Source organism: Hyaena hyaena, unplaced genomic scaffold (genome assembly GCF_003009895.1).
Source record: "Hyaena hyaena isolate Hyena2069 unplaced genomic scaffold, ASM300989v1 scaffold_511, whole genome shotgun sequence".
NCBI lineage: Eukaryota > Metazoa > Chordata > Mammalia > Carnivora > Hyaenidae > Hyaena > Hyaena hyaena.
Genome location: NW_024081144.1, coordinates 1335852 through 1347680, shown reverse-complemented (window position 1 = coordinate 1347680; position 11829 = coordinate 1335852). Strand labels below are relative to the sequence as shown.

The following is an 11829-nucleotide window of genomic DNA, read 5'->3' as shown; positions in this document are numbered from 1 at the left end:
AAGTGCTCTTCTCTCCGGGCCGGCTGGAAACCGGGCCTCCGCTCCTGGTTCCGCACGGCCGGGAGCAGGGCGGGGCTCTTCTCCGGCCTGGGGGGAGGGCCACCACTCCAGCGAGCGGCGTCCGGGGTCCAGGACTTAGGCTAGGCTTGGGGTAGGCCCAGCGCCTTACCGAGAGCCGGGCCGGGGACGAGAGACGCGTGCGCCGGAAGGGAACTGGGGGGCCGCTGTCGGTGTAGGGCCGTCGCGGCGCAGGCGGCCGCGAGGGGGCGCCGGGCGGACGGGCCCAGGTTGGGGAGTCGGGGAGGGGGCGGGGGGCGGAGCGGACGGCGCGCAGCCGGGGCCACGCCCCCGAGCCGGGCGGCGCTAGCCCCGCCCCTTCCTCACCGAGTGGGGAAACTGAGGCCGCCAGACGGAAAGACGACCCCAGGGTGCTGGTAGAGCCGCACGTGCGCCCTGGGCTGCAGAGCACTTGAGCCACGGCCGGCGGCAATGAGAAAGTAGGGTAACTACGCTGTGTATTAGTTTATGGCACATCGTGGTGATAAATTACTGGTCCACCTTGCCTGGGCCCTCGGTACCTTGGGGATCCCTTGAGGCCTCCGCTTCCCTAAAGCTTCCACGTGAGTGTGTGTCGTGCGGGGGTGGGGGGCTTTCGAGGAAACATCACAAACCAACCGGGTAATTCTGGATGCTCCTAACTACCGCGAAGGTGATAAAGTGAGATGCTGGGGAAACCGGACAAAACGAAGGACGCCCAGGGGCATGGGAATTCCAGACAAAGGATAGTTCTTGGTACAAATGTGTCCGATGCAGCAGGTGCAATATTTGGGGCATATGTCTACTAAAACAAACAAAAAGTATTCCTTGTTGATCCAAAATTCAAAGTTAACTGAGCGTCCTGATTTTTATTTTCTAAATGTGGCAACTCTATCTGGAGGTCACTTAGATCAGGTCCTCCTCCGTCGGGTGACATTTGAGCTGAAACTTGAATGTGAAACCAGGGCTTGGAGGGAAGAGCACTATCTAAGTAAGGAGAAGCAGGCTGGTGTGGCCGAGTCTCTGTGTGCCGAGGGGAGAGGCTTAGAGATGCAGGCAGAGAGACGGCAGTCTGTCTGTTCTACGATTACAGAGTCGAGTCCCGGAGGCTGAGGGAAGGGTTTGCTAGTTTTACTCTAAGGACAAGGGGAAGCCATCAATTGTTGTAGAGCTGAGGGGGGGTGGTGGTGGTGGTGTTGCAATTTGACTTGAGTTCTTAAAGGATCACTGCCACTCTAAGTGAAATGGGATGGGGAGGGCGTGAGAGAGAAAGCAGGGAGGCCAGCGGGAGCCAATGACAGACACCAGGCCAGCAGGGAGGCAGTTTGGATTAGGGCCCGTGGCCATCTGGGTCTCCAGGGAACATCACAGAGAAAGTCAGGAGCGCACCGCGTGAATTAGGGCGGCATACCTGGGAAAGGAGAGGGAGAAAAGCAGGATGGACAGAGAGAGCCTCGGGCTGTCCAACGATCCGGCCTGGGAATGGGGAGCAGCTCGGCCCAGAATGGAGTTGGTGCAGCCTCCCTAATAAAGAGGACAAGAAGCCAAGAAACCTTCAGAAGCCCCTCTAGCTGTCAGGGGAGTTGGGGGGGTGGTGTCCTGGAGGTGGCAGGGAGTGTGAAACAGTGCTTTGGAGAGTATGGCTGAGAACATTCCAGAAAGTAGAGGGGGCTGCCAGGTGGTCTGGGACATATGGTGTGGTTCTGTGACCGTCCACGGGCGGGGGGTGGGGGGCAGGCACAAACTCAGCAGTGGCTGAGAGTGAGGGGAAAGCAGAGGAGTGTTTGTGAGGGGTGGGTTCAGTGGGGGGCGGCATCTGCACTGGGCAAGGAGGGTGAAACGCAACAGGGTCACTTATGTCATGGGGTTTTAAAATGGAGCTGGAGTCCATAAGGAGATGGGCCATATGCACGTCTCGCTATCCTCACCAGTGGAACCATGAACTTTTGAACTGGGCCAAAGTGCACATGCTTCAAGGACTGAACCCTTGCGATTGGCGAGTGAAAGGATTGCTCAGCGACAGCGTTAGTCAAGATTTGTCTTACACAGATCTCCTTTCTGCCACCAGCACCAGTCCAAAGTTCTCTGCAAGCAGTGTATACAGCCAGTCTATTTCTTTTTCTAAAAAAAAATTTGTTTAGCGTTTAATTTATTTCTGAGAAAGAGAGAGAGAGAGACAGCATGAGCAGGAGAGGGACAGAATCTGAAACAGGCTCCAGGCTCTGAGCTGTCAGCACAGAGCCCGACGCGGGGCTCGAACCCATGAACCGTGAGATCACGACCTGAGCCGAAGTCGGACGCTCAACCGACTGAGCCACCCAGGCGCCCCACAGCCAGTGTGTTTTTGCTGTAGATGCCCCTGACTTTTGCTTCCTAGTGGGGCACTATTTGGATTGTGACCCAAATCTATGTGCCCCGAATTGCACTTCTTCGATCCCAGGTAAATGTGCTTGTGTAATTATCAATCACCTCCTGACTATTTTAGGTTGACAAAGGGGAATGAGGACAGGAGAGCAGGGCAGATCGTGGGGTGTCTGTGGACGTGGACGTGAGCAGGTTGCTGAGGCTGCAATGTTGCTGTCTCTGGTACAGCCTGTCATCAGCCCGTGGAGAGTAACCCAGACCCAGTTCTAGAATCATGCCTGGGTCCACATGTTAAGATTCCTGGTCCAGTGCTCCCTCCTCCAGACTGCGCTGCTTGGCTCCGCCCCGTTCCGGGGTATAGGGTCCTGCGCTGCAGACCAAGGACCAGCCTGGTGCAAGAGCCTCCTTCAGGCTGCCCACCCCCCGTGGCCCCTGCCCTGGGAGGAAGCTCCCAAGAGTAAACACAGCCTCCTCTTCCGGCCCCCTGGGGACTGCCACATCCCATGCTGGGCAGATTTCCAGTCACAAGGCTCTCTCCCTCTGCCCCAGGCGGGTTCTCCTGAGGATGAGGGAGCCTCGCCCCTGGGGGAGATGCGTGGGGACAATGCTCACTTCCTTCTTTCTCCTGGGCTGCCGGGGACTGTCCGGTTTCCAGCAGGTGGGCGAATCTGCAGGAGCCGAGGTGTTCGGGTGCCCTGGGGCTGGCAATCTGAGCTCTTCTGGGTGCTGACGGAGGGTGCCCCGGGAGGGGGTGGGGGAGAGACGGGGCTGCCCAGACAGCCTTTGGGCAGAGTGGGGGTGTCCTTTCATCTTCCAGGTTTGCACTGGGAGGGGGGTCGGTCTGAGCTTGGGGTTTCGGGGACAGTGTGTTTACAGAGAAAGGAAAGGGCTTCTCAGTACTGCGCGTCCCCCACCCCCACCTTGGCTCCCCTCCTCCTTTGCCTTGCCCCTCTCCTGCCCCCTTCCCCGCCCCTCTTTTCCCTGGTCTTTTCTGTCCTGCAGCAATTTCTCCAAGCTTTGGAGCCAGAGGAAGTGACTTCTTATTTTGGCCCTGATGCTACCTTAAAAGGTACCTGTCTGGGGTCTTCTCAGCAGAGGGAGGTCCTCGGAGCCTGCGGGGCATCTCGGCGCTGAGGCAGGGCTCCGCTTGGTGGGGAGGTCCTGGGAGGAGGTGAAGCTGCCGTCATTCCTGTTCATGAACTCCACGCTTCTGCCAAGTCCGTGAAAGCTGGTCCAGGCGTCCTGGGCCGAGCTGGGGTTCTGACCCCAGGCTTCTGCTCAGTATCTCAAGGGAATGGTTCCTAATTAGCTGGTCCTTTTTGCCCCCGGGCCTCCCTTGGGCTGGCTGTGCTGCAGGAGCATTTCTGGCCATGGATGGACATGGAAATATTTATCCTTTCCGTGAGAAACAAGATAGGCGCTGGCCCGGGCTCTGGCCAGAGCCTCCCCTGTCGCTCCCGGCCACGCCTTCAGACTTCCCTGGGGCCCTAGCCCCCTTTCCCAGTCGGGCCATTGATGTGAAAGCTGCTGGAGACCAGAAGCAGGGTGGGCTGGTGGTCAGGGTGGAGATCAGTAGGGGATGTCCCATCTGTGACTGAATTCCCTGCGGCCTGGGTCACATGCACACAGAGCACTGCTTGGGGCCGCCTGGGGTTGAGGGGGTGGGACCTCCTGGGGCCTGGGGGCTACTTTGGGGTGAGGCAGATCCGTGGGGAAGGGTGGGGAGGCTGGCCTTGGGCGTCTGCTCTTCTGTAAGGGCCAGAGAAGCTGTGATTGTACCTGCTCTGCCTGTTGGGGTTCAGACCGCCCCTCAAGCCCTATTCTGGGGCGAGGCTAGTGTGCCGAGTGCTGGTCTGCCCCGGGGTGAGGCCCCAGTTGGAGAGGCAACTTGCAGCCCACCACACTGTGTGCTTGGGAGGAGCTGGACCTGAACCCAGGCCCCTCGGGCTCCAGGCCAGCCCTGTTCCCCACTCACCAAAGGGAATGAATCGGGGCCCCCTCTCCGGGGCAAGAAGACGCAGAGGACTGAGCAGGGGTGAGCGAGCAAGGCGGCCTCCTCTTTCCCACAGTGCCGCAATTCGACGTGGCCCCGCTCACCTGCATCTGTGAGGAGGGGCCCTCGGGGCCTCCCTGCAGGGCCCCCAGCTGCTCCCTACGCGCCCTGGGACAGCTCTTTGCCATCTCCTTCCCGCTGGAGCGGAGCCTCCTCGCCACCTCCTTCACCAGTGAGCTCGTGCTGAATGCCTCCCTCCGGCTCCTGAGGCGGCCGCCCCGTCTCTGCTTCACCGGAGGCCGCCCCCTCCTACCCCTGGGCGCGGTGGCCAGGGTCACCTATTGCTCGGGCCACTTGGTGAGCGTCATGTCCCAGAGAGGCCCTGTCCTGTGGTGGGGTGGGTGGGCTACGTGCCTGTCTGCTCTCTCTTCTCCAGGAGGGCGACATCCTGGTGGGTGCGGACAGGTTTCACGTCCGGCCGGTGCAGAGGCGGCACTGGGCGCTGCTGCCTCCTTGGGTTCGTGTGCGGCCCCACCTGATCCACAGGCCTGTCCCCCAGGCCCCCACAGTCCCTGAGGCCCCCCAGGTCATCCGAGGTACAGCTCCTGGGAGAGGGAGACAGCCCTGGGGGAAGGCCAGCTCTCCCCAGCGCCCAGGGGCTGTGCAGAATGGCACAAGCCCAGCTGAGCCGTGGTCTTCAGGGTGCTGGGGGATGGGCAGGCGGTGGGGGGGACACGTGGCCACCGGCCATGCCCGCAGCTGTCCTGTAGGTGGACGGCCAGGTCTCCAGCCAATGAACAGCCTCGCACAGATCACAAAGATCGTTCACAGACATGCGCAGTTGGGGTCTCCCTTCTCTGGGACACGGCCAGGACGTCTGATCCTAGTACTTTCCATGCTACAGATGGGAACACGGAGGCCCAAAGACAGAAGGTGGCCGCTCCGGGCTTACATGGCTGCCCAGGGGCGCGACCAGGTTTGGAGTTGGCCCTGCTGCCGCTCAGGCCTGCTCATCCGGGCCCTCGGCTGCACCTAGGTGACAGCAGGGTGCTGTCTCGGGCTTCCTGGTCATCTTGGAATGACCCTGTTGTCCAGCATGTGCCCAGAGGGGGGCAGCACGGGGACAGAGCCAGCGCGGGGACCCTGGGGAGACACCAAGGACATAAAAGCCACGAGATAGCTCCCTCCTTGGGCCCTGCCCTGCGGCCTGGTCCTTTCAAATGCTCCGGAATGCCTAGTCACTGATGGGATCTGGCCTTGGGGGTGGGCTGAAGTCCAAGGCCCAGCAGTGTCTTGGGCCAGCCACTGCTTCTGACAGTCACGACATAAAGTGATTTTCAACAGCTTGGGCCCCTCAACCCTCTGAGACCACTGATTTCTGAGGAGCTTGGAGGCCAGCTCCCGAGGGCCCAAGGCAGGGGCGGGGGTTGGGGCTGGGTCCAAGACAGGCGCTCTCAGTCTGCGCTCCCCACATTCCCCAGGAGAAAGCAGAGGACTGGGCCCCCTGGCGGGATAAGTGGCTGGGACAGGTCACAGCTGTGTCTCCCGAGTCCAAGAAAGACCTGGCTGTGGGCGACCAAAGCTATGGGTCCTCTGCTTTCCAGAACCTTCACCCTCAGCCCCGCCCCCTCCCTCCCCAGGCCGTCCCCCTTCCCCTGGCCGCCTCCGGAGATGGTCTGCCGACAGGGTCCTGCACCTGGAGCTGCTGGTGGCCGTGGGCCCCGACGTCTACCAGGCTCACAAGGAGGACACTGAGCGCTATGTGCTCACGAACCTCAACATGGTGAGTGTCAGCCACAAGGGGTGGCACTTGGGAACCTCTGGACACAGTGCCCCACACCAGGGACTTGGGGTGGAATGGGAGGGGGCTGGTTCATCTGGTAGTTTGAACTTGGGTTGAACTTGGGTAGAAACCTAAGTGAGGCTGGGGTCATGCTTGGGGCCCAGGGCCTTGGGGAAGGGTGTGGTCTGCCCTTTGCTTCCTCCTCCTCCACCCCTCCCTCACCCGGAGTGGAGGTGGGTGAGGTCCTGGAACCCCTCTGGGCTCCCTAGTGGCCCCCACAGCCTCTTGCTACTGGGTCCCTTCTCTCCAGGGGACCTTCAGATCTGGCCTCTGTCCTGAAGTCCATTTGCTCCTTGGGAAACTTCGGCCAGCACTGCCCTGGCACCAGCCAGGGTACCCTACACTGGCCTCTCTCAGTTCCCTTTCTTGTGGGCACCCCCATTTCTGCTCGCCTCCCCTTGGCTTCTAGGGGTAAATGTGGCATGGGAAGAATGACCCCCACTGATGGCCATCTCAGAGAGGCGGGGTAAGCCAAGAAACGGGCGTTTCAACAACCCAATGCTCACGTGTAACCTAATAGACCACGTGGAAACCCATTCCCAGCCACCTGAGAATACGCGTATGACACCCCCCGCACCCCCCCCACACAGAGTGACTGCTCTGGGCCACCAGGCAAGCTTCCTCCATATCAGGGGATGAATACCAGTGCCAGGGCGGGGGGCAAGGAGCCGGCCGGCCTCTGCAAGTTGGCCATGGAGGGTGGGCAGAGCCTGCCCTCCAAGAATGCGTGGTGCGTTGCACCACTTTGTGCCTCAGGTATGCCCACCTGTTTTGGGCCAAAGGACAAGTCCCCGCAGGTTCAGAGCGGCAGGCCATCAAACCCCTGTCTGTCCCTTGTCAGTTCTCTGGGCCTCAGGGACACACCCATGTGGTCCTGTACCTGGCAGACCTGCCTCAAGTGCACAGGTCTCTGCCTGCAGCCCCAGAGGGGAAAAACATTTCCTTATAGTCACTTGAAATCTCTAGTTTTCGATCTTTGGGGGGGGGGTGTCCTCCCAGTTCGAATACACTGAAATTCGTAATCGAGCCATACTCCCTGTGCTAATTTGATGTGTCTTACGAGGACCTGGGACAGTGTAGATACCAGCCTGCCTTGTGCCCATATGGTGGCTGGCGGTGGTAACAGCCATTTTCGTGGCCGGGCCCCCACCCTGTGCCCGTGGCATCGTTCCTGAGCCCACCAACAGCCACGGAAGGCATTACCTCCACTTCACAGATTAGAGACCTGAGCTTCCCAGGTTGGTTAGCAGGCCCCGAGCCTACGGGTGGGACGCGACAGAGCTTGGATTCAGACTCAGGTTAGCCGAGGCCAGTGACAGCGGAGTTCTCTCTCGGGGGGGCCTCGTCTAATTCAGAGGACAGGCTGCTGCAGACAGCCACAGACAGGTCAACCACGATATGGGCGTCTTGACAGATGTGCCGAGAGATAGAGAGAGGGAGCGCCAGGAGCCTGGTTAGGGGGGGAACCTCTCTCCGGGGTACCCAAGGAAAGGGTATATGGAGGGAGGGGAGGCCCGCGCGCAACGTCCTGGAGATGCGCAGGGGAAACAAGCAGAGGTGGGGAGAAAGGTGTTTCAGGTGGATGGACAGACATGAGAAAGGACAGGGTGAATCTGGTGAGAGAGAAGCAGTGTTGGCGTGGAACGTTCTAGACTAATGATAATTATTTGCATCCCATGGACCAGGACACATCTATCTGCCCATGTCTGCGGAGGGCCTCCAGCCGGGGCTAGCATTTCACCCCTGCTGGGGGAGTGGCCTCTCCAGGCCCCACCCCCACAGCCCCCGCCCACCCACCAGTCACCTCTCCCTCCTGCCCTTCCACAGGGGTCGGAGCTGCTGAGGGACCCATCCCTGGGGGCTCAGTTCCGAGTGCATCTGGTCAAGATGGTCATCCTGACCCAGCCCGAGGTGGGCACCAAGCTGGGAGCCCAGAGTCCTTGGAAATCCCGATTCCGCCCTCTCTGCCTCTTCTGGTCGCCCTCCCTGTCTGTGGCGTGGACAGTGACAGGGTCGTGGTGGGCACTGTGGTGCAGGCCCCATAAACGCCGGCTCTGGCCCCCAGGAGGCTCCAAATATCACAGCCAACCTCACGGCCTCACTGCTGAGCGTCTGCGAGTGGAGCAGGACCCTCCGCGCCGAGGACGCTGCGGACCCCGGCCATGCCGACCTGGCCCTCTACATCACCAGGTGGCCGCGCTCCCCCGGGGCTCGCCAGCCTGCCTGGGAGCTGCCCCTCCCGCAAAGGAGGCCTGGCAGCGGGCAGGCCGCTCAGCACCAGCCAAGTGTCTTCTCTCTTCCCAAGATTTGACCTGGAGCTGCCTGACGGGAACCGGCAGGTTCGGGGGGTCACCCAGCTTGGGGGTGTCTGCTCCCCGTCCTGGAGCTGCCTCATCACTGAGGATACCGGCTTTGACCTGGGGGTCACCATTGCCCACGAGATTGGGCACAGGTAGGCATGCTATCCCCCAGCTGAGGTGGGAGCTGATGGGGGCTCCCACAAGGGAACGTTGAGGCTGACGCTGGGGTTGGGGGGCCACCCTGGGAGAGTCTCCAGGAAGGAACCTGTACCTTGACCCCAGTGCACTTGGGGGAGGCCAAGGGCTGGGAAATCTGATACTTCTTGATTACCAGGTGATTAAAACTTTTTTTTACCCCCCAAAAAAGCAAGACTTCCGCTTTTTGAACTTAGAAAATGTTTTCTAGAAAATTCATGTAAAGGAAAAGCAGGCTGTAAAAATTTTCCCAAATCCCAGCCCGTAGAGATAACATCTGTTCACCTTTTGTATGTAATTGTAGTCAAGTCTTACACACACACATACTTATTTTTATTCTACTGAGAGAGAGAGAGAATTTTTTTTTAATGTTTATTTATTTTTGAGAGAGAGAGAGAGAGACAGTTCGCAAGTAGGGGAGGGGCAGAGAGAGGGAAACGCAAAACCTCAAGCAGGCTCTAGGCTCTGGGCTGTCAGCGCAGAGCCCAACATGGGGCTCAAACCCATGGACCCATGGATCATGACCTGAGCCAAGGTTGGACATTTAACCAACTGAGCCACCTAGGCACTCCTAAGGCATTAAAAAAATTTTTTTTAATGTTTTATTTATTTCTGAGAGAGACAGCGTGAACAAGGGAGGGTCAGAGAGAGAGGGAGACACAGAATCTGAAGCAGCTCCAGGCTGAGCTGTCAGCACAGAGCCTGACGTGGGGCTTGAACCCATGAACCGTGAGATCATGACCTGAGCGGAAGTCGGACACTTAACCGACTGAGCCACCCAGGCGCCCCAAGCATTTAAAAAAAAAGTTGTATTTATTTATTTTGGAGAGAGAGTGTGCATGTGAGCAGGGGCAGGGCAGAGCGAGAGGGAGCGGAGGAATCCCAAGCAGGCTCTGCACTGTCAGTACAGAGCCCGGACAGGTGGGGGTGGGGGGGCTCCATCTCACAAACTGACATCATGACCTGAGTAGAAATCAAGAGTCAGTCCCTCAACCCACTGGGCCACCCAGGGGCTGCGAAAGCCTTTTGATATTTATTAGCCCAAAGAGGCAAGAACCATCTGGCTGGTTGAGGGCTCCCTCTGGGGGAAACTGAGGCAGGGCTCCCTGGTGGAGGATGGTGGGGGGGGGGTCTCAACATACTTTCAACCTAGCCAGGGCGTCGGCCAGGCCTGGACCACAGGCAGGTGGAGGGGGTAGGACTCGAGGTTACCCGGCCAGGGGGAGGGGGCCCTCAGCGTTGCCGCCCCGACAGCTTGGGCTTGGAACACGACGGCGAGCCCGGGAGCGGCTGCGGGCCCAGTGGCCACGTGATGGCGTCGCAGGACGGGGCGCCCGCTAGGGGTGACCTCTCGTGGTCCGCGTGCAGCCGTCAGCAACTGCTGCGCCTGCTCAGGTAGCTGCGTCTCTCACCCCCCCCAGCCCTCCCCCGCCCATCTCCACTTGGGGCCCCCCAGCTTGTGCTCCAGGCCCCAGCCACGCCCTCTGTTCAAGCCCCATCGCGACCCGTCCCCCACCCCAGGACTCTCCTCCATCCTCCTTGGCACCTCCCTCCATCCACCCCTCCCAGCCGCTCCCCTGCCTCACCCCCTTCCTCCCCACTCCCTCGCCCCAGGCCTCGGCTGGGGCCCCACCTCCGCCCCACCTGAGCCTGGTCCCAGCTCAGGGCTAGCTCCCGCTGGGGGGTCGGCGCTGAGACTCCCCTCCCCGCCAGCCATCGCCCACCCCTGCACCCCGGTGTGCACCCGGGGTCTGAGCCGGGCCTTGTCGCAGCGCAGGACGGGCGCGCTGCCTGTGGGACCCGCCGGGGCCGCAGGCCGGGGCCGCGGGGAGCCCTCCCCCGGCGCAGCCCGGCCTCCACTACGGCGCCGACGAGCAGTGCCGCGTCGCCTTCGGCCCCGCCGCGGTGGCCTGCACCTTCTCCAGGGAGCACCTCGTGAGTCCCGCCTCGCCGCCGCCCACCCCAGCTCCCTGTCCCCGCGCCCAGCTCTGCTGCTGTGCCAGGCTGCCAGTCCGCTTTTAAATTCCGTACATTTTGAACAAGGGCGCTCCTGTTTTCGCTTTGACTGGGTCCCACAAATCCTTTGGAGCCAACCCTAGGAGGCCCCTGAGCCCATTGACCGGGAACTTAAATGCGCAGTTACCAAGGGCTCCCAATCCAGTGGGAACCTGGAGGGCTCCCTGGAGGAAGTCACCTCCAAACTGAATCCTATAGCAGGAGTGTGAGCTAGCAGGGGAAGGGGAGATGAAGGGGGCCGGTTGCCTAAAGACAGACTTCCCCCCTGGACTTTCATGGGCCTCAGGCACTTTTGCTTTAGTGGGGGGGGGGGGGAGTGACAGCTTAGTGGGTCTGGGGTCCTCTGGGGTGACGGAAGCGTTTTGGAACTTGATTGAGGTGGTGGTTGCACAACATTGTGAATTTACTAAAGCCCACTGGATCCCACCTTTTACATGTCGGCCCCCCAACAATTGTTATCAGTGTTTTTACAAAATATATAAAGATTTTTATGTGTTGTTATGACGATCATATTAATATTGCCTATGAGGGCATCTGCTTTGGCCTAAAGGATCATTTTTTTGTCTTCTGATTTTAGAAGAAATGAAAACATTTTTGTGGGTCCCTAAAAAGATCGTGGGTCCTGGTCACTGCCCCTGTGCCCACGGACAGGTGCGCTGTGCACATTCTCCCCGCCACCAGTGTCCACAGCGCAGTGTCACCGTGCCCTGTGGTCTTCCGGGGGGACAGTTACGGCTGCACCCTCCAGCGGGCCCCCCGTCTCCCTGTTTAGGACATGTGCCAGGCCCTCTCCTGCCACAAGGACCCCCTGGACCAAAATACCTGTAGCCGCCTCTTGATCCCCCTCCTGGATGGGACAGAGTGTGGGGTGCAGAAGGTCAGAGCGGGACTGACAGCGCGTGTTGGCTTGTGGGCTGTACCGGGCGCTCGGCCTTCTGCTACCCTGCAGACCTCCGTGCCCCTGCCCTTCCTCTCCGCTCGAACAGGGCCAGACCCCTCCTCTGTCCTACAGGCTGGGGGTTGGCTTCTTCCATGTAGCATCAGTTCCTGAGCAGGATGGGGGGAGGGGCACATGCACATGA

At 60.2% G+C, this 11829-nt stretch overlaps 1 protein-coding gene across 1 annotated transcript in view; it reads left to right on the top strand.

The window, feature by feature from the left end:
• Positions 1-410: 410 nt before the first annotated feature.
• ADAMTS13 (ADAM metallopeptidase with thrombospondin type 1 motif 13) overlaps positions 411-11829 on the top strand; it is a 31934-nt gene continuing 20515 nt past the window's right edge. The window contains exons 1-12 of the mRNA XM_039255163.1: positions 411-497; positions 2950-3058; positions 3403-3469; positions 4470-4750; positions 4830-4989; positions 5998-6176; positions 8064-8147; positions 8302-8426; positions 8542-8688; positions 9986-10126; positions 10504-10666; positions 11520-11624. Of these exons, the coding sequence (XP_039111094.1) occupies positions 490-497; positions 2950-3058; positions 3403-3469; positions 4470-4750; positions 4830-4989; positions 5998-6176; positions 8064-8147; positions 8302-8426; positions 8542-8688; positions 9986-10126; positions 10504-10666; positions 11520-11624 (1569 nt within the window). The 5' untranslated portion in view covers positions 411-489. The remainder of the gene's footprint in view (positions 498-2949; positions 3059-3402; positions 3470-4469; positions 4751-4829; positions 4990-5997; positions 6177-8063; positions 8148-8301; positions 8427-8541; positions 8689-9985; positions 10127-10503; positions 10667-11519; positions 11625-11829) is intronic.